The 18,706-nt window shown below is 37.5% G+C and overlaps 1 protein-coding gene across 1 annotated transcript in view; it reads left to right on the top strand.

Moving 5' to 3' along the window:
* Positions 1-18,706, top strand: part of Cntnap5bl1 (contactin associated protein family member 5B like 1) — a 985,855-nt gene that overhangs the window by 923,420 nt on the left and 43,729 nt on the right. Inside the window, 1 exon segment of the mRNA NM_001329899.4 lies at positions 8,120-8,204. Within this exon segment, the coding sequence (NP_001316828.2) occupies positions 8,120-8,204 (85 nt within the window).

The raw sequence follows: 18,706 nt of genomic DNA, 5'->3' as shown, positions 1-18,706 counted from the left end.
GCACTTGCCCCATTCTGGCTGTGTTTCTCAGGAGAGATCTACATCCGGCTCCTGTCGGCCTGTACTTCTTTGCTTCATCCATCTTGTCTAATTGGGTGGCTGTATATGTATGGGCCACATGTCAGGCAGGCTCTGAATGGGTGTTCCTTCTGTGTCTGTTTTAATCTTTGCCTCTCTATTCCCTGCCAAGTGTATTCTTGTTCCCCTTTTAAAGAAGGAGTGAAGCATTCACATTTTGATCATCCGTCTTGAGTTTCATGTGCCCTTATTTTTATTGAAGACTGGCTTTAGCTGGTGGTGGTCTGATAGAGCACATGGGATTATTTCTATTTTTGGGTATCTGATGAGTCCTGTTTTGGGTCTGATTATATGGTCAATTTTGGAGAAAGTACCATGAGGTGGTAAAAAGAAGGTATATCCTTTTGTTTTAGGATAGAATGTTCTATAAATATCTGTTAAGTCCATTTGGTTCATATCTTCTGTTAGCCTGTCTATGTCTCTGGTTCTTTTCTTTTTCTATCCTCTGCCCTTTGATTATATTGGGGTGTTAAAATCTCCTACTATTATTGTGTGAGGTGCAATGTGTGCTTGGAGCTATAGTAAGGTTTCTTTTATGTATGTAGGTGCCCTTGTATTTGGAGAATAGATATTTAGAATTGAGAGTTCAACTTGCTGGATTTTTTCTTTGACGAATATGAAGTGTACTTCCTTATCTTTTTTGATGACTTTTGTTTGAAATCGATTTTATTCGATATTAGAATGGCTACTCCAGCTTGCTTCTTCAGGCCATTTGATTTGAAAGTTCTTTTCCAGCCTTTTACTCTAAGGTAGTGTCTGTCTTTGTCTCTGAGGTATGTTTCCTATAGACAGCAAAATGCTGGGTCCTCATTATGTATCCAGTTTGTTAATTTGTGTCTTTTTCTTGAGTCCATTGACGTTGATGGATATTAAGGAATAGTGATTGTTGCTTCCAGTTATCTTCGTATTTGGAGGTGAGATTATGTTTTTGTATTTGTCTTATCTTTGTTTTGTTGCAAAATGATTAATTTCTTCCTTTTTCTAGAGTGTATCTTGTCTCCTTTTTTTGGGCTTTACCATTTTTTATCCTTTGTAGGACTGGATTTGTAGAACGATATTGTGTAAATTTGGTTTTGTCATAGAATGTCTTGGTTTCTCTATCTACGTTAATTGAGAGTTTTGCTGGATACAGTAACCTGGACTAGCATTTGTGTTCTCTTAGGGTCTGTATGACATCTTTCCATGATCTTCTGGCTTTTATTTTCTGTGGTGAAAAATCTGATGTAATACTGATAGGTCTGCCTTTATATGTTATTTGTCCTTTTTCCCTTACTGCTTTTAAAATTCTCTCTTTGCTTTGTGCATTTGGTGTTTTGACTATTATGCAGTTGGAGGAGTTTCTTTTCTCACCCAATTTATTTGGAGTTCTGTAGGCTTCTTGTATGTTTATGGGCAGCTCTTTCATTATTTTAGGGAAGTTTTCTTCTATGATTTTGTTGAATATATTTACTGGAACTTTGAGTTGGGAGTCCTCACTCTCTTCTATACCTATTATCCTTAGGTTTGATCTTCTAATTGTGTCCTGAATTTCCTGTATGTTTTGGGCCAGTAGTTTTTTCTGTTTTACATTACCTTTGAAAGTTTTGTCAATGATTTCTATGAAATCTTCTGCTCCTGAGATTCTCTCTTCTATCTCTTGTATTCTGTTGGTGATGCTTGTATCTATGGCTACTTGTCTCTTCCTTTGGTTTTCTATATCCAGGGTTGTCTCCTTTTTGTGCTTTCTTTATTGTTCCTATTTTCATTTTCAATTTCTTTACCTGTTTGATTGTGTTTTCCTATAATTCTTTCAGGGTTTTTTGTGTTTCCTGTCTAAGGGCGTCTACTTGCTTACTTGTGTTTTCCTGTATCTCTCTAAGTGAGTTCTTTATGCCTTTCTTAAAGTCCTCCATCATCATGATCAAATGCAATTTTAAATCTAGATCTTTCTTTTCTGGTGTGCTGGTTATTCAATGTTTGCTTTGGTGTGAAAATTGGGCTATGACGATGCCATGTAGTCTTGGTTTCTGGTGCTGGGTTCCTGCACTTGCATTCGCCATCTGGTTCTTTCTGGTTACCTTGTTCTGCTCTTTCTGGCAGTGGGTTGGCCATCCTATAGGCCTGTGTGTCAGGAGTGCTTTAGCCCTGTTTTCTTCTTTTCTTTCAGCCAGTTATGGGAACAGAGTGTTCTGCTTTCAGGTCTGTAGTTGTTTCTATCAACTGGTTTTTAGCTGTTCCTGTGGTCGTGTGTCCTGATTCCACCAGGCAGGTTACTTGGAGCAGAAAAATTGGTCTTGCCCTCGCTCCTCGGTGCTTGGCTTCAGCTCTCAATGAGGGCAGCTACCAGGAGGTACTGCTCCTACTTCTGGGTTCCTGTGAGCAGGGCACCCTGAAGGTTCTAAGTGTTTTCCTTTAGAGTCAGAAAAATTTGGGCAGACAGTAGTTTCCTCTGGTTTCCCAGATTGTGTCTGCCCCTCTGAAGGTCTAGCTCTCCCTCCCATGGGATTTGCGTGCAGGGAGATGTTTGATCAGATCCCTTCAGATCCAGACTGGACCCCAGGGCTCCTGCAGCTTGAATCCAGAAAGCTCTTAATGTCCTGCAACTCATTCCATTGACTTTTCTCATACAATGTCCATTATCTTTTTGTCTCATTATTTTGTCTTAGTAACTCATGCTGTCTGACATGCAATATAATTAACTTACATTTTTGTCATGGAATCCTCACCCAGAATGTAAGTTTGATGAAAACAGTTATTTGTTTTTTTGTTCAATATGACAGGGATTCATCTTTACCAAACAGTCTCTAGAGAAAGATCTTCAGTAAACATTTATGCACTAAGTGAATGGTTTCCACATGGTTTCAGAAAACAATGTGCTGAAGATTGATAGGACATTGTGGATGAGGTTCTAGTTTCATTTTCATGGTGATGAGCAATATACTGAAAATAAATCAACTTACATGTGAAGGTGTTTACTTTAGCTAATATTTTCAGCTTATAGTCTAATATAAGAGTGAAATTGAGGGAGAGTGAGACATAAAACATCTAGTCCTAACAACATTCAAGAACAAAGAGAAATGAAGGCATCTGAAGTCAGTTGTTTGCTTGCACAGTTTTATTTCTCTAGAGTTCAGGACTCTCTACCTAATGAATGGTGACACTCACAGTATCACCATTGATTCAGGGTCTTCTCATATCAATTAACTTAAGAAATCCCTCACAAACATGCCCAGTAACTGATCCCATGGAAGCAATGTTTCATCGAGTCTCTCTTCCATGTAATTCTAGGTTGTGTGAAGTTCATTCTTAAGACAAAATAAATTTAAGAAAGACTTACGGACTTAAAGTTGGATACTTCATGGTAAAGCCTCACTTTTTGAACTCACTGTGATCATGGAATAAAAAAATGTATTTAAATTTGCATGAAATAAGGAAAAACTCAGAAAGAAAGATTCTTTCCTTTGAAACTTGCCTCAAGGAGAGCCATGGAGAGCGGAAATCCTTTTGATGTGACATATGAGAGAACATTAGAATGACGATTAGTTGTTCCAATTAGATGGAAGTTCACAAGTAATTATTTGATATACAAAACAGACAATTCCCATAATGTCAGAAATTACCTTACTTTTACTTTATTCCTTATATAAGCAGGAAAATACCTTTAAATATGGGTGAGGTAGGGTGGTTATTGCAGCTGCTTAAATGATGAATATTAGAAAATGTAATTATAACTTCTTGTTTCCGGAATGTTTATTGGTAAGATGTGGAATCCAGAGGACAACCACAAGTCTAAGAGCTATCCTCTTTTTTCTTTTTTTTCCTCTTTTTCTTTTTTCCCTTTTTTCTTTCCTTCTCTTTCTTTCTTTCTTTCTTTCTTTTTTACACAGGATACTTGTAGGTTTGTAAATCAGAAAGAAGAGGCTGGGTTGGCCCTCTAGTGGGCTCAAGAGATCTCCCTAACTCTTTCCTCCAAATACTGGGATTACCAACAAATTCCATGACACTTGACACTTTACCTGGGTTCTGGGGCCAAATTCAGCTCCCTGTCGTCCTGTGGCAAACACTTCACCAAATGAAGTCATTGTTCATGACCTTGTTTGTTAATAGTTTTACAGAAGCGCTGATGGGAAAATAGGACATGTTCTGCTGAGCATTTAACAAATGATATTTTGATACCTTTATATTTTCTGACCTCATCATTAGTAAGACAGAATACAGAGAGAAGAGTAAGATATCCTTTCTCTGTCTATGTAATATCCATAAATTAATTTATAGTCAATAATAAGCATGCACTTGCTATTTGCAATATACTGAAAAAGGCAGAAAATTCAGAACAGAGACCTAATGCTTTTATCAAGTCTGTTGGCCAAGGAAGATAGCATGCTTGTCTTTCTGACTATCCTACCCCATCCCAAGCCCCAATCCTGTGTGTGTGTGTGTGTGTGTGTGTGTGTGTTATCTTTCATCCTGAAAATGTTATTTGATGCAAGAAGCAGGCACTACACACACACACACACACACACACACACACACACACACACACACACACGCGTGTAACATTGGTCAGCCTCCATGCAAGATTTTGGGAATGCTATATACATATCAGAAAGGAAAAACAGGTGATTGTTACACTCAGCTATGAAGAAAGATCCTCAGCACTCCTGGATTTCCCATTCTCTGCTATTTGGTTTATAGCATTGGCTTTTTGAAACACAGGAAAATAAACCTAGCTAATTGGAGACATAGACAGAGATCTTGAGTCCTGAAAGAGCATGGACATGCACAGATATTTAGCTATTAGTATATGCCTTGACTAATTTATTCTCCATTGTGACTTCTCTTCCTCTGATACTATGTTGATCTATTTTATAACACTGTGAGGTAAAAACGTCTAATGTAAGCATTTGTGTCCTGTATCATACATTATTTACTAAATAAGAAGTATTGCAGTCTAACTTAAAAAGTAGATCAAGGATATTCACAGAAAACCAGATTCCCTCAAAGTAATAGAAGAAAAAGTTGGGGAGATCCTTGATCCTATAGGCAATAGGGAAAATTTCCAGAACAGAAAACCAATGGCACGTGCTCTAACAGTAAGAATTGACAAATGGGACCACATAAAATTTCAAAGCTTCTGTGAGGCTAAAGATACTGACATTAGGACAAAATGGCAACCAACATATTGGGGAAAGATCTTTACCAATCCTACATCCAATAGAGGGATAATATGCAACATATACAAGGAACTTAAGGTAGACTTCAGAGAATCAAATAACCCTATTTAAAAATGGGGTACAGAGCTAAACAAAGAATTCTCCGCCGAGGAATATTGAATGGCTGAAAATCTCCTAAAGAAATGTTCAAAATCCTTAGTCATCATGGAAATGCAAATCAAAACAACCCTGGGATTCCACCTCACTCCATTCAGAATGGCTAAGATAAAAAGCTCAAGTGGCAACAGAGGTTGGTGAGGATGTGGAGAAAGAGGAACACTCCTCCATTGTTTGTGGGATTGCAAGCTGATACAATCACTGTGGAAATCTGTCTAGAGTTGCCTCAGAATATTAGTACTACCTAAGGACCCAGCTATACCACTCCTGGCTCTATACCCAAAAGATGCTCCAACATATAACAAGGACACTTGGTCCACTATTTTCATAGCAGCCTTATTTATAATAGCCAGAACATGGAAAGAACCCAGATTTCTTTCAACAGAGTAATGAATACAGAAAATCTGACACATGTACACAAAGGAGTACTACTCAGCTATTAAAACAAGGAATTCATGAAATTTATTGGCACATGGATGGAACTAGAAAATATCATCCTCATTGAGGTAACGCAATCACAAAAGAACACTCACTGATTAGTGGATTTAGCCCAAAAGCTTGAATTACCCATGATACAACTACAGACCACATGTAGCTCAAGAAGGATGAAAAAAATGTGGATGCTTCTGTCCTTCTTAGAAGGGGAAAGAAATATATTCATAGAAAGAAATACAGAGTCAAAATTTGGAGCAGAAATTGAAGGAAAGGCCATCCAGAGATTGCCCTGCCTGAGGATACAAGCCATATACAGTCACCAAACAGAAAGAATATTGCTGATGCCAATAAGTGTATGCTGACAAGCGGCCTGACATTGTTGTGTCCTGAGAGGTTCTGTTAGAACATAAAAAATACAAAGGCAGATGCTGGCAGCCAACCATTGAACTGAGAACAGTGTCCCAAATGGAGGAGTTAGAGAAAAGATTGAAGGAGCTGAAGAGGTCTGCTACCCTATAAAAACACCTATAATATCAATCAACCAGAGCTCCCAGGGACTAACCCACTATTGAAAGAGTACATATGGAGAGACCCATGGCTCCAGCTGCATATATAGCAGAGAATGGTCTTGTTGGGCATAAGTGGAGAAGCCCTTGGTCCTGTCAAAGCTGGACACTCCAGTGTAGGGGAATGTCAGGGCAGGGAGGCAGAAATGGGTGGATGGATGAGTGGGGAACACCTTCATAGAAGCAAGAGGAGGGGTGTGGGATAGGTGGTTTATGGATGAGAAACCAAGAAATGGAATAACATTTGAAATATAAATTAAAAATCCAATAGAAAAGATATAACAAATTTAAAAAAGGGAATAAAAGGAAAAAAACTGTCAAACAGCATTAAATCACACACTGCATAATAGACAGTGTTAAGGTAATAGGATAAACTACAAGATCAGGATGTTCCTGAAAGAGTCACTCAGTGGTTGTCTGTAGAGAAAGGGTTATGGAAGGAGGAACTAGTTGTAAAGGTTAGGCATTAGTCCTGATCCATTTATTTTCCCCGAGTAGAGCAAGCTCACTCAGTCAATCATATGACTGTTTCTTGTTCCTTGTAGCTTCTGCACTAAGAAAAGGTGAGGATAGCATCATTTAGATCTTCAAATTGGAGATTGGGGACCAGGATCCACGGCCCAGGGCAAGGGGTCAGGGTCAAGGCCCAGGGCCCAGGGACTAGGGGCCAGGGGCCAGGGGCCAGAAGCTAAGGGCCAGGAATCAGGGCTCAGTTGATGAAGCATTTGCCTTCCCTACATGAGTATCTGTTGTCAGATCTTAGGAAGTTTTATAACAATCTAGGATGAATGACAAGCACACACTTATAATCCCCATTTTGGTGAGAGAGGAGATGGAGACAAGCTGTTTCTTAGGATCCTACAGGCCAGATAGGCAAGCCTATTTAGTAAAGTTCTCAGCCAAAGAGATATACCATCACAGACAAATGGGGAAAGGCTGTTGAGGAATGGCACATCAGCTTATCTTCTGAATTCTAAACAATATAAATATAACTACACTGTTCCTCAAATAATTGAGATTAGAAGAATCTACTAGATCTGACTAGATTGAGAAAAAATGTAGATAGATTGGTGGTACAGCCCCGGAAAGATAAAGAGGATGGGATCCAGTCAGATTCAGCAGTACCTGCAGCCAGGGAGAATTACTAAAGGAACATCCTAGAAATTAAAGCCTGGAGAATTGATCTGTGACTTCTGTTCAGCCTTCCAATGCAGGTTGATCAGCCAGCTCTTTCAGTGGCAGCAATATTTTTTCATTTCCTAAAGTATTTATTAAACTATGTTTTATGACTAGGAAATCCTATAGTCCACACCAGAGATCAGGTCAGGGTTATGGAGGGAAAGAAAGGGGTTCTGTCTGGAAGAACAAGATGGAAGGAAGAAGGGAGAATGGACAGCACAGCTGGGGCATGTGTAATATGGCAAAACAGGTACCAGATGGGCTACTCTGCTTACTTGTTTTCAGTCACGAGTCCAAGAAAATACTCAGTGGGGAGATTAATGCATGGTAAATGCCCTATAGGGTTCTGAAGGGAATGAAAGCTCTGTGAAAGACTTCATTTTACAAGTAGTAAAGAAAAGGGACTTTATGTGCTTTGTGGTTGACAACCGGTTGGTGGGGAATTTCAAATCTTTCTTGAGAGAGAATTCTGTTAAGTATAAGTGGTTTACAGATGGGATTGCTATGCTTTCTGAAATCCTGGATTAATGGCCTTGTTTTATTTTCCTATAGGTGGATCAGCAACTCTTCAGCTATAACTTCTCCCCAGAAGTAGAGTTCCAGACAGTGAGATCACTCATCCTAGGCAAAGTCACAGGTGCGTTGTTCTATTCTAAACTTCATAGATGTTGTTAAACTTGATGGATTTGTCATCTTTGCTGGTGTGTTCAGTGATTCACATCTGAAGACATTGCTCCCATATGTAGTCTTGATAGAGGTTTTGGAATGGGATATATTAATACACACATGTGCTAAGGGTTCAGAATGTCATTCATATCTGATTTATTAATTGGTTAGTTTTTACTTTCTGTTCTCTGTATCTTATACACTTCTCGTTTTAACAAATTGTGATCTTCTCTTCCCCAAGTGAAAGTTTTTTGGTATTTAATTTTCCGTCTTAAAGTCCCAGTGTTTATAAACTTTTAGCTGAAGGAAGGTATTGATCTGATCTCAACTCTAAGAAGATCATTTTGCTAGATAGCCGAGGGTATTATATGTCAGATGTGGGAGAGTGAAGGAACAGAGTGTTTGTGATGATAGTGGGGGGTAGACGAGCAAGAGGGAAAACAAAAGGAACAGATGTAGAAGAAAAGTAAAGTGGAAAAGGGAGACAGAGGAAGGGCCAAGTGAAGATTAAGAGAAAGCAAATGTATATTCTGAGTGGCTAAGAAAGCAGGAATACTGCCTTTTTTTGGTAACAATATTGTAATTTATTTTTTATTGATTAATTTTATTGGATATATTTTTATTTACATTTCAAATGTTATTCCCTTTTCCCGGTTTCCTGTCCATAAGCCTTCTATCCCCTCCCCCTATGCTACCAATACATACTTCTCCCAGCTCTGCATCCATGATATTTTGACAGGTGCTAGAAACTGTTTGTATGAGGAGAGATCACACTGAGAAAATCACAGATGTGCATTTCAAACATGGGATTCATTTTATGACAAGATTTAAAGTGCTGAAATGCCAATGAACACACCCCTTCTCTCTTGTTTCTTTGATTTGAAATCTCATTAGTAGTTTCAAGTATTGAAAGTTCAAAATTACTCCATGCCAAGCACACACATGCTTTGATTATCTGTTCTTAAACATAAAAAACCTTAGTGTGTGTGTGTGTGTGTGTGTGTGCTGATGTTTGCAATTTTATGTATCTGATTATAGATTTATTTTTAAAGATTTCTGTTTGATATTTTTATACTTACTAAGTCTATTAATTAAGTGATATGTATTTTTGTATCTAGTCATATCAGTATTCATCTTTATTCATTAATTCTCAGATTTTTAATATGTCAAGTAATGAATTACATTCTCTGTATTCAACTCTGATCAGACTATTTTATTTTATTTATTCCTTATGATTTCATACTTGCTCATAATACTGCTCATTGTTCTCTCCCATTCCTTTTTAGTTAACACATTCTTCATCTTAAATCCCCTCTGACTCCTTTATTTTTCCTACACTGTGATTTGTTTACACTCATTTGCTTTCTCTCTACTCAGTGTCTCAACAAAGGTGGGGACAGCATGTTTCATACTTGCATTTGTATGAGGCAATTTTCCTTCTGCTGTGATTTCCCTTAAAGTCTATCTTCCTCATGCAAGGTCTCCAGACTTGGTATTCTCAGTCTTCTTGAAAAAGTTATAGTTGTTTCTCACCCCTCCTCACCTCCATCCTAAACTTTAATACTGCCTTGTGACTTACTGCCTAGGTCCTAAAGGATCTCTTCTGATGGCCATTAGAATGTAGAGGTGGGTAGGGCATGTGATTCAGTGAGTAAGATTTCTTATCCATGAAGCCTAATGAACTGTATTTACTCCACAGAATCCACATGATAGAAGAAAATTTACTATTGCAAAATTTTCTGTGATTTCTGTACATTTGCTATCCACATGTGTTCTCTCCTTGTCAAGTAAACAGTTGTGATTTAAAAATAAAAATAAAATGAAAAAGAGCCATGGTAGGTAGTGGGGCCAAGGTTGAGGTTAGCACATAAATGGAGAAAACATGATGGGTTTAGACAGAAATGAATGTGTTAGTAGCATGTCACAGAGAGGGATAGGGTTCTTCTATAAAATAAAGACCTGCAAGCATTTTTTCATAGTAGATTCTAAGACAAAATATGTGTAAAATATGTCTCAATTTTCTTCAACCCAGTTTCATTTCGAAGTCAAAACAAATTTGTTCATTTTATTTCTGGAAAAGGAAGAAGCAATCCACTGTTCTAAAATCCGGTGATTTGGGGCATATTTTGACCAGGCTTGGTCCTTTAGGCATCATGATATGAAAGAAATAATTTTCTGAGGGCTTCTAGACATACTAGTCCATGAAGACAACCAATTTCACTGTCTACATTAAAACTGGGATGGAGTTAGCAGGATGGTTTATTGGACAAAGGTCTCTGCCAGCAAGCTTGAAAACCAGTTTGATTTTTGGGACCTACATGGTGGAGGAAGAGAACTAATGTTCCCATATTGTCCAATTTCCTATGGATATGTGTATGCAGACACACATAACACACAATAAATGAATAATAAAACTGAGGTGTGTTAGCACTGTGTGACTGAAAATAATTTTTATGGCAAGTTATAAGATGTAGCTGGGTTTTATTTCTAATTTCTCACTGTCACTTTGCTTATTTCTAAATAGGAGCAACAGAAGCTATATAGAGAAAACATGTAGTTGAAATGCTAGTTTCAGGGGAACAGAATGGATTCTAATTCCATTTATGGGGAAGCAGAATGGACACCTACAGCTCTCTGGCCATTCAGTACAGCCTAGTTGGGGAACCCAAGGTCATTAATAAAATTCTCAACAACAACAAAAAAAAATAAAATGAAAAAGAAAACAAAAACAAAAATTCAAAAAATGAGGGAACTGTATATAAGCCTGGGTGATGAAAACTAGTTTTATTTCTGGCATGTGCACGCATGTGTGCGCACACACACACACACACACACACACACACACACACTCACACACACTAAGACACATTTGTATATTCATACATGCAATCATTCACCCATAAATCTTCATACTCATCAAAAAGAGCAAGATAAAGCAATATGATACAAAGGGGGAGAGAAACATTTCAGCAAGTCAATCATTTGAACAAAGCCATTTCGTTCTGGCAATGCTTCAGAAAGAACCATTTTACATTCATCAAAGTCAGATCACCTGGGTGTTTCAAAGCCTTTGATTTACTTGGTCCTCTCATAAGAAGCAATAGTTCTCAGAATTAAAAATCTTAAAATTTCGTACGACAAATCAAATATAAATGCATGAGAACTGCAATAGTATCACAGTTGATGGAGACATTTTTGAGTGGAAACTGAACCCAAGGCCTATATTTCTTATCCTAGTCTCACACCAAGTCTGTCCTAATCTATTTTCCATGGAAGTCAGAATTAGAAAACTGCTAGTATTGTTTTCCAAAGAAGTGACTTTATGATATAGAAACAAAAACAAAAACAAAAAAAGTCTTCTTTAAAATATGGAAACACATATAAATGTCATGTGGAAAATAGCCATAACTACTAAATTCGGAATTGGCTTTAAGATGGCATTCAGAGCATACTGATGGTTATTTGTTTCTACAGCTAGGATTGATTAACCATCTTCTGTTTGGTGAATTGTCAGCTCAAAGCTTAAGCACTTCAGAGATATTATTTCTAACAGCCAAATGGGTTAAACACTTACTCAGTTTACTTATGCATCAACTTGATCCCCCAAATAACACAGAAATGAGACAAATTCCATCATACCCTGTATGCTAGAAATCTCTGAGCATCACAGTTTCTGAGTTTTAAAAGTTAGAAGAACATTAAAGGAAACTGACTTTGTAATGTAACTAGCAAAGCCACCTAAATGGAACTTGCAAAGAAGCATACTCATGTTTCAAATAAATGTGTCTCTCTGGTACATTGTGAAGTGCACTGCTATCCCTCTCTGGCAGTGTCTTAAGGATGTGTCACATCCAGATTGGCACAATAAGAGAAAATCTGTGACGTCAACTCACTGAATTCTGCTGAATATAGGAACAAAAATGCCATCATCATTCATCATTCTCTACCCATCTGGTTGTTTTGGTCTGCACAATACTCCATTCACTTCTTTGTGTTCATTCAGTCTTGGACAGAATATTAATAACAAAAGCAATGAAATTTGTAACCCAAGACAAACACTAACAGTTCATTGAATCTTATCCAAAGAAAAATCTCTCCTTTGTTTCAAAAAGAAAAAAAAATACTCCTGAAAAAGTTCTAGAGTGTATATGTCAACATCAGTTTTCCATTTACAATCCCAAATTACTACAGTACCTCAGTGGTGGGAAGACACTGAACACCATTAGCTGATCATCCATAAGCTATGAATCAGGAGGAGAAAGCTAGTGAGTGTGTGTGTGTGTGTGAGTGTGTGTGCATTAACTATTATAGTGGGATGAATGAGAATGTCGTCCATAGGCTCATATATTTGAATTTTTTATCAGTTAGTGGACTTTTTGTGGTATGTAACCTGGGTACAGGAAGTATGCCCTCTCTCTCTCTCTCTCTCTCTCCCTCTCTCTCTCTCTCTCTCTCTCTCTCTCTCTCTCTCTCTGTTTCTTTGTCTCTCAACTTGGTAGTTACTGTCTCAAAGTTTAGGGTCCTAGCCACTGCTCCAAAACCATGTCCAACTGCCTGGAGCCATCTCACCAGGATGGTCATAGATTCACTCTCTGAAGCTGTAAGCAAATTCCTAAATTAAATGATTTATTTATGTTGTGGTATCTCTTCACATTGATGCAAAAGGAACTCAGTCAACTACATACATTACAATCAGAAGAAAAGTGTCTGAAATGAAAAGTGAGGTGTTCTTTTCAATGAGCTATGAACAGTGAGATGGAATAACTAATCTTGGTTATGAAAAACAAGACAGAAGAAATAGATTGCAGCTTCATACGTAACTGAGAGTTGTGCATTATCTTAGTCCAACTGAAATAATTATATTTGAGAGATTTTTAAACTGAGTCACCTAGCTTAAGGAATTAGCCAATGTCTTCAGTGTAATAAGTGGTAGAGCTAATATTTTAAGGCAGATGTTTCAGTTTTCTAGTCAATTCTGCTTCATTTCAACTGTTAGGTTATAATATTCCTAACAGTAAATGCTATATCACACTGTCCATTCACACTTTTCTAGATGAGAGTTCCCTCATAAATGACTTGCTCTTCAGAACTGATGAGGTAAATCACAATTTAAGGAGCTTAATTTAAGGAGCAAATTTCATATAAGGAGAGGGAGAAGGAGAAGTAGAAGGAGAGGAGGGGGAGATAGATAGAGAGAGAGAGAGAGAGAGAGAGAGAGAGAGAGAGAGAGAGAGAGAGAGAGAGAGAGAGAGAAGAGACTCATGACTCATATATTGGAGTTAGTCCTGGGTTTCTATCATCACTCCTGCTGGCTAATTGACACATACAAAATACAAATGGCCTGTTTTATGAACTTAGGTGTTCATGTATATGTTTTTCTTGACTTGTACTAAAACCTCAGCAAAATATTACAGCAGTGTTGGTGATTGTGATCTCATTGATATGATAGATTCTAACAGTGTGGATTTGTCAAATTAGTACTAGAATCATATAATCTGCTCCAATGTTTGAAGATTTCAGGCATTATTTCCCCCTTTCTTTGCATGGTACAATTCTGAAGCGCCAAATGGAAGACCTGAGACTTCATTATTGATTTATTCTCTTACTAACAATACTCTATTGTCATAACATATTGCTTTATATTATTATTAAGATGTGTGGATGTGTATATGCTAGTGTGCACATATGTGTACATGTGTATTAATGTGTATATGTATTTGTGTGCATTGGATAGTTGAATGTGCATGTAGTAGTGCATATGCCTGTAGGTGTATGTGAATGAGTATTTGTAAATATATATGTGCTTGTGTATGTAGTAGGAATAAGAAAGTCATTATATTCTATATTAACTCCCTTTGGTAAAGTGTCATGCTCTGCAGTTAGAATCTGGGATTTCTAGTATAACTACACATATCATTATTTTTCATAGTAATACATGAAAGTTAGGTAAAAAAACAAATAGGTTTGGTGTTAAATCACTCTGAGTTAAATATTTGAAGGTCACTTGACAAGATTAGTCACTGCTAATGTGACCTCTGTAATGAGTATTATGGATTATGAACATGATATTATATAGAATTGCCTAAGGAGACAAACTTCAATATATGGCTTTAGTGGAGATTATAGACTGAGTTAATTGAAATGGGAAGGCTCACCCTGAATATGGCAGCACTATTCTATGGCTGGATCCTTGATCTGAAAAAGGAGAAAGAAATCTGAGCACCAGCATTCATCTCTATCTCTCTGCTTCCTAACTGTGGATCCATTGAGCCCAGATACTTCCTCTATAACTTCCCTGCCATGAAAGTCTGCATCTTCAAGCTGTAAGCTCAAATTAGCCCTTTCTTCCTTAAACAGTTTCATTGCATAAACAAAAAAGTAAATAATACAACCTCTATGTCCCCCAGTTTTCTGATACTTGATACTGGGACGCTGAAAGTTCTTTACAGCATTTGTTTAATGGTAGGTTTTCAGGCATATAAAGTACGGAGCTTTGCAACATTTTATCATGGAAATTGTTCCTAAGCTTCCAGAATGTTGCTGTCTTTTAGTCTTTTTTGCTGGCATTTCTCTTCCTGACTAGCAACACTGCTATTGATTTGTTTGCCCATTTCCTAGGCAGACTGACCTAGTCTTGTAAATGTCAATGCTGACAAGGCAAGGAACTGAAAGAATTCTTTTAAGATTAATAAATTTCCCGAGCAACTTTGGAGGGTCTCATCAAAGTGTGATGATTTAGGGCACACATGATAAAACATTATAAGGCAGCTGTATTACCTTCCTCCCTTGAAGCTCTCCAGGCCTGTTCTGTACACTGGAGTACCTTATCACATTAAGAAATAAACATATCAGCTTACCATGGAGTGATCTTGAGTTGCAATCTGCAGTGAGATTTTGTTACTTGCTTACCTCATTGTTGTGACAAAATTCCTGAACTACAAGACTTAAAGAAGATAAATATTATTTGGACTCACAGTTTAGGGGTACAGACTGTAGGTATAGAGGAGTCATAATATGAGGAGTGGAAAGCAGATGGTCACAGTGTATTTATAGTGAGTCAGAGAGTGATGGATGCTGGTGCTCATCTCCCTTCATTCTTATTCAATTGAAAACCCTGGAACAGAGAATCAGATACTCATAGTAGTAATGGATCTCCTCACTTCCATTTACTCAGTCTAAAAACTCCCTTCAGACATACCTTCATACAAAGGCTTATTTCTTTGAAATCCTATATCCTGTCAAGGTGATGTTGAGTAAAAACCATCATAATGATGATTGTCATATTAGTCCACAGCTATTGAAAACTACTGGTGCTCCCCAACTCCCACACCAAGTACTGAATTTTCTCAGTATTCCTCATCTGCATTTCTTACCTGCTTTTCCCCTTGGGGATTGTGGTCTTTTTCTGTTATGCTTATCCAAACCCTTTTCATTACCACCACCTGTTGCACAGTCCTTAATGTTCTGCATTTATTCCATGAATATTTTTCTACTGCCTATTCATTAGTAAACTGCAGACAGGGTAGACGAAGCAGAGGCCTACATTCATTTCATTGATTTTATAAATCCATACATTCCTTTTTATCTTCTGTGATAAAATAGCAAATAGTATCATGTGAAAGACCTGGCTTATTCTGAGTTGCATTTCTATGGGGATAAGAGTCTGTCTTCTGTCATGTTTGTAGGTAGGTAATGGGAAAGCATGGCAACAGGAGCAGTATGTTTGTCAATCATAATATATCCACACCCTGGAAACAAAAGTAAAACAGAAAGTGGAGTGATGCTATGACATTTGAGCATTTTTTAAAGTGAAGCAATTCTGTCCAAAATGCATGATGTTCACAAATAGCTGCACCATGTATAGCTTAGTCAGGGTCCTCTAGAGTCACAGAACTTATGGGTAGTCTCTATAGTAAGGGCATTTCTTGATGACTTACAGTCTATAGTCCAACTTCCCAACAGTGGTCAGCAGCAGCTGTGAATGGAAGTCAAAGGATCTAGCAGTGGCTCAGTGCTACAAGGCAGACAGGTAAAGAAGAAACAGAGGGCCTTCCTTCTTCCAATGTCCTTATGCAGTTCTCCAGCAGAAGATGTGTCCCAGATTAAAAGTGTGTGACACCAGGCCTGGATCTGGGACTTGCTTGGTCCCAGGTGACCTTGAACTCAGAGATCTCCTTGCCTTTGTCTCTTGGGATTCATATCCACTATTTCTCAAAATCTCCATGCCAAGATACAGGTCAGAAACTTGTATCTCCTAGCCTTAAGATCAGGATCAAAGATGAGTCTTCCAATTCTGGTTTGTAGTTCATTCTAGATATAGTCAAATTGGCAACCACTACAATGTGGAAATCGAATGACCACTATGGGAGATATTTCACATACAGAAAACTATAGACACCATTCTCATCATCTCTAGACTGGGTATTTTTTAGGATTTAAGATTATATGTGTCAAGACAGAAGTAGATTTAGGTAAGGCAGGACAGTAGGTCACCACAAATCTTGCTCATGTAATAGCTTTTTATAGTTACGTGTATCTAGACATAGCTGTGAATGTCAACTCAGCCCCTCCCCCCTTCTCCAAAAACTGTATATCACGTATATCACTGCCACTGTTCAGGAAGGTGTGCTATATATTAATTTAGGAGAGGTTAGAGGAGGAGTAAAAACTAATCAGTGAGCTCCTGGTCACTAGTTGTCTACGTCAGGTGTAGAGAATTAGTAGTCAACAAAGCTTGAGTTTATTTGTGGTATTAAAAGTCCAGTTTTACTAGAGAAAGAAAATTACAAGCAAGAAGCTAATTACGAAGCAAGTGGTCTTTAAAGTATAGAGTTTGCTGTCTCTAAAAAAATGAGAAATCAAAAGTGACAGCATTTTCACCAGGCTATTGCTGCCCTGTTGATCTTGGATAGAGAGCCAGATCTTTTTTTGAGGAACGTGAACCCACCATACTACATAATGTAAGCAGTTGTCTCTAAGCCAAGAGTCTAGAGTTCAACTGTATTCCATCATGGGCTACAGATTTTAAACCAAGAGGCTCTTCCTATATCATTTGCTCTGTCAAGATACAACATTATCTTGTATTTTTTGACAGTTACTTTGGTATATTATAAAAGTTGGTACCTAATGCCATGTGTTTGTAAAGCAATTTTGACAGAATCCATAAAAGGCTTTACTAAAAAGGGGCAGAAAGCTAAATTCCAGTTCCAAGCTTGAATTATCTTTTAAATGACCCATTCAATGACATATGTAAATGAGTATATACCCCCAAATATATATATACACACACACATATATATGTATGTGTATGTATATGAATGTTTATATGTTTTTATATATGTATATTTTTGTGTGTGTTTGTGGGTATATTTGTACTATTGTATGTGTGTGTCCATGTACATTAGTGTATAATCCAAGATTTCATTAACTTAATTAAATCAAAGAAATAGACTATTTTTAGGAGAAAATTAGATTTATTTAGCTAATGGTTTTATCACTTCGAAGTGCATACAGAATTGTGCTCTCTCCAGTGGTTCTTTAGGGACTAGTTATATGTGCTGAGTACAGTTTGAAACTGAAACCAAGAAGAGATTCATATGGTCAGAGTCAAGATTCTCTGAAACACTCCTTAGTCTCCTCTGAGACCTCTGTGATATAGTACTTCACCTCCCTAGAGATAAAGCCCTCAACTCAGGAACATTCTTGGTATCTAACTCCAATAACAATACTATGAGTATAGTTATGAAAATACATGTCAGTTCAATATACAGATATACAAATATCTGTGGTTATCTGTAAGTACAGGATCTTCTCTGTGTATACACACATATGTTATACATATAAACTTCTACATGAACATGTTTCAGTATGTGTGTTTGTACATATTTGTATGTGTTTTTATGTGGCTACCCAGATGCTTGTTTGTTTTCCATCTTTTAAATTTTCTCTCTGTCTCTCTGTCTTTGTCTCTGTCTCTCTCAGCCTCTCTGTCCTCTGTCTCTCTGTCTGTCTCTCTGTCTCTCTCTCTGTTTATTTCTATTTTTCTTTTTTTTTTGAGACAGTATTTCGAATTTCTCCTGATTTGAACTTGTGAAGTAAATTAGGCTAGCAAAAAATGAGTCTCAAAGATCCTCTTGTCTTCATCTCTCTTGTGCTATGATTCACATATTTGCAACCATAACTTTGTTCTTACATTGCTTCTGGGGCTCAAAAGTGGATCCACATTTATATGAGGAAAGCACTTTGTCAACTAAGCTCCTATGCCCTGTCCCCTTGCTTTTTCAAATGGATTTAGTGATTTGCAAATTCAAAGCTTTTTCAATCTTAATTTTTCCTTGATATTTTTAGTTACATTTCAAATGTTATCCTTTTTCCTGGTTTTCCTGCCCTTAAACCCCCTATCACATTTCTTTTCCCCTTCTTCTGTGAGGGTATTCTCCCACCCAACAACCTACCATTTCCTACCTCCACGCT

This window comes from Rattus norvegicus, chromosome 13 (assembly GCF_021556685.1).
Source record: "Rattus norvegicus strain SHRSP/BbbUtx chromosome 13, alternate assembly SHRSP_T2T, whole genome shotgun sequence".
NCBI lineage: Eukaryota > Metazoa > Chordata > Mammalia > Rodentia > Muridae > Rattus > Rattus norvegicus.
The sequence above is the reverse complement of the archived record's forward strand: the minus strand, read 5'-3'. Positions and strand labels throughout refer to the sequence as shown.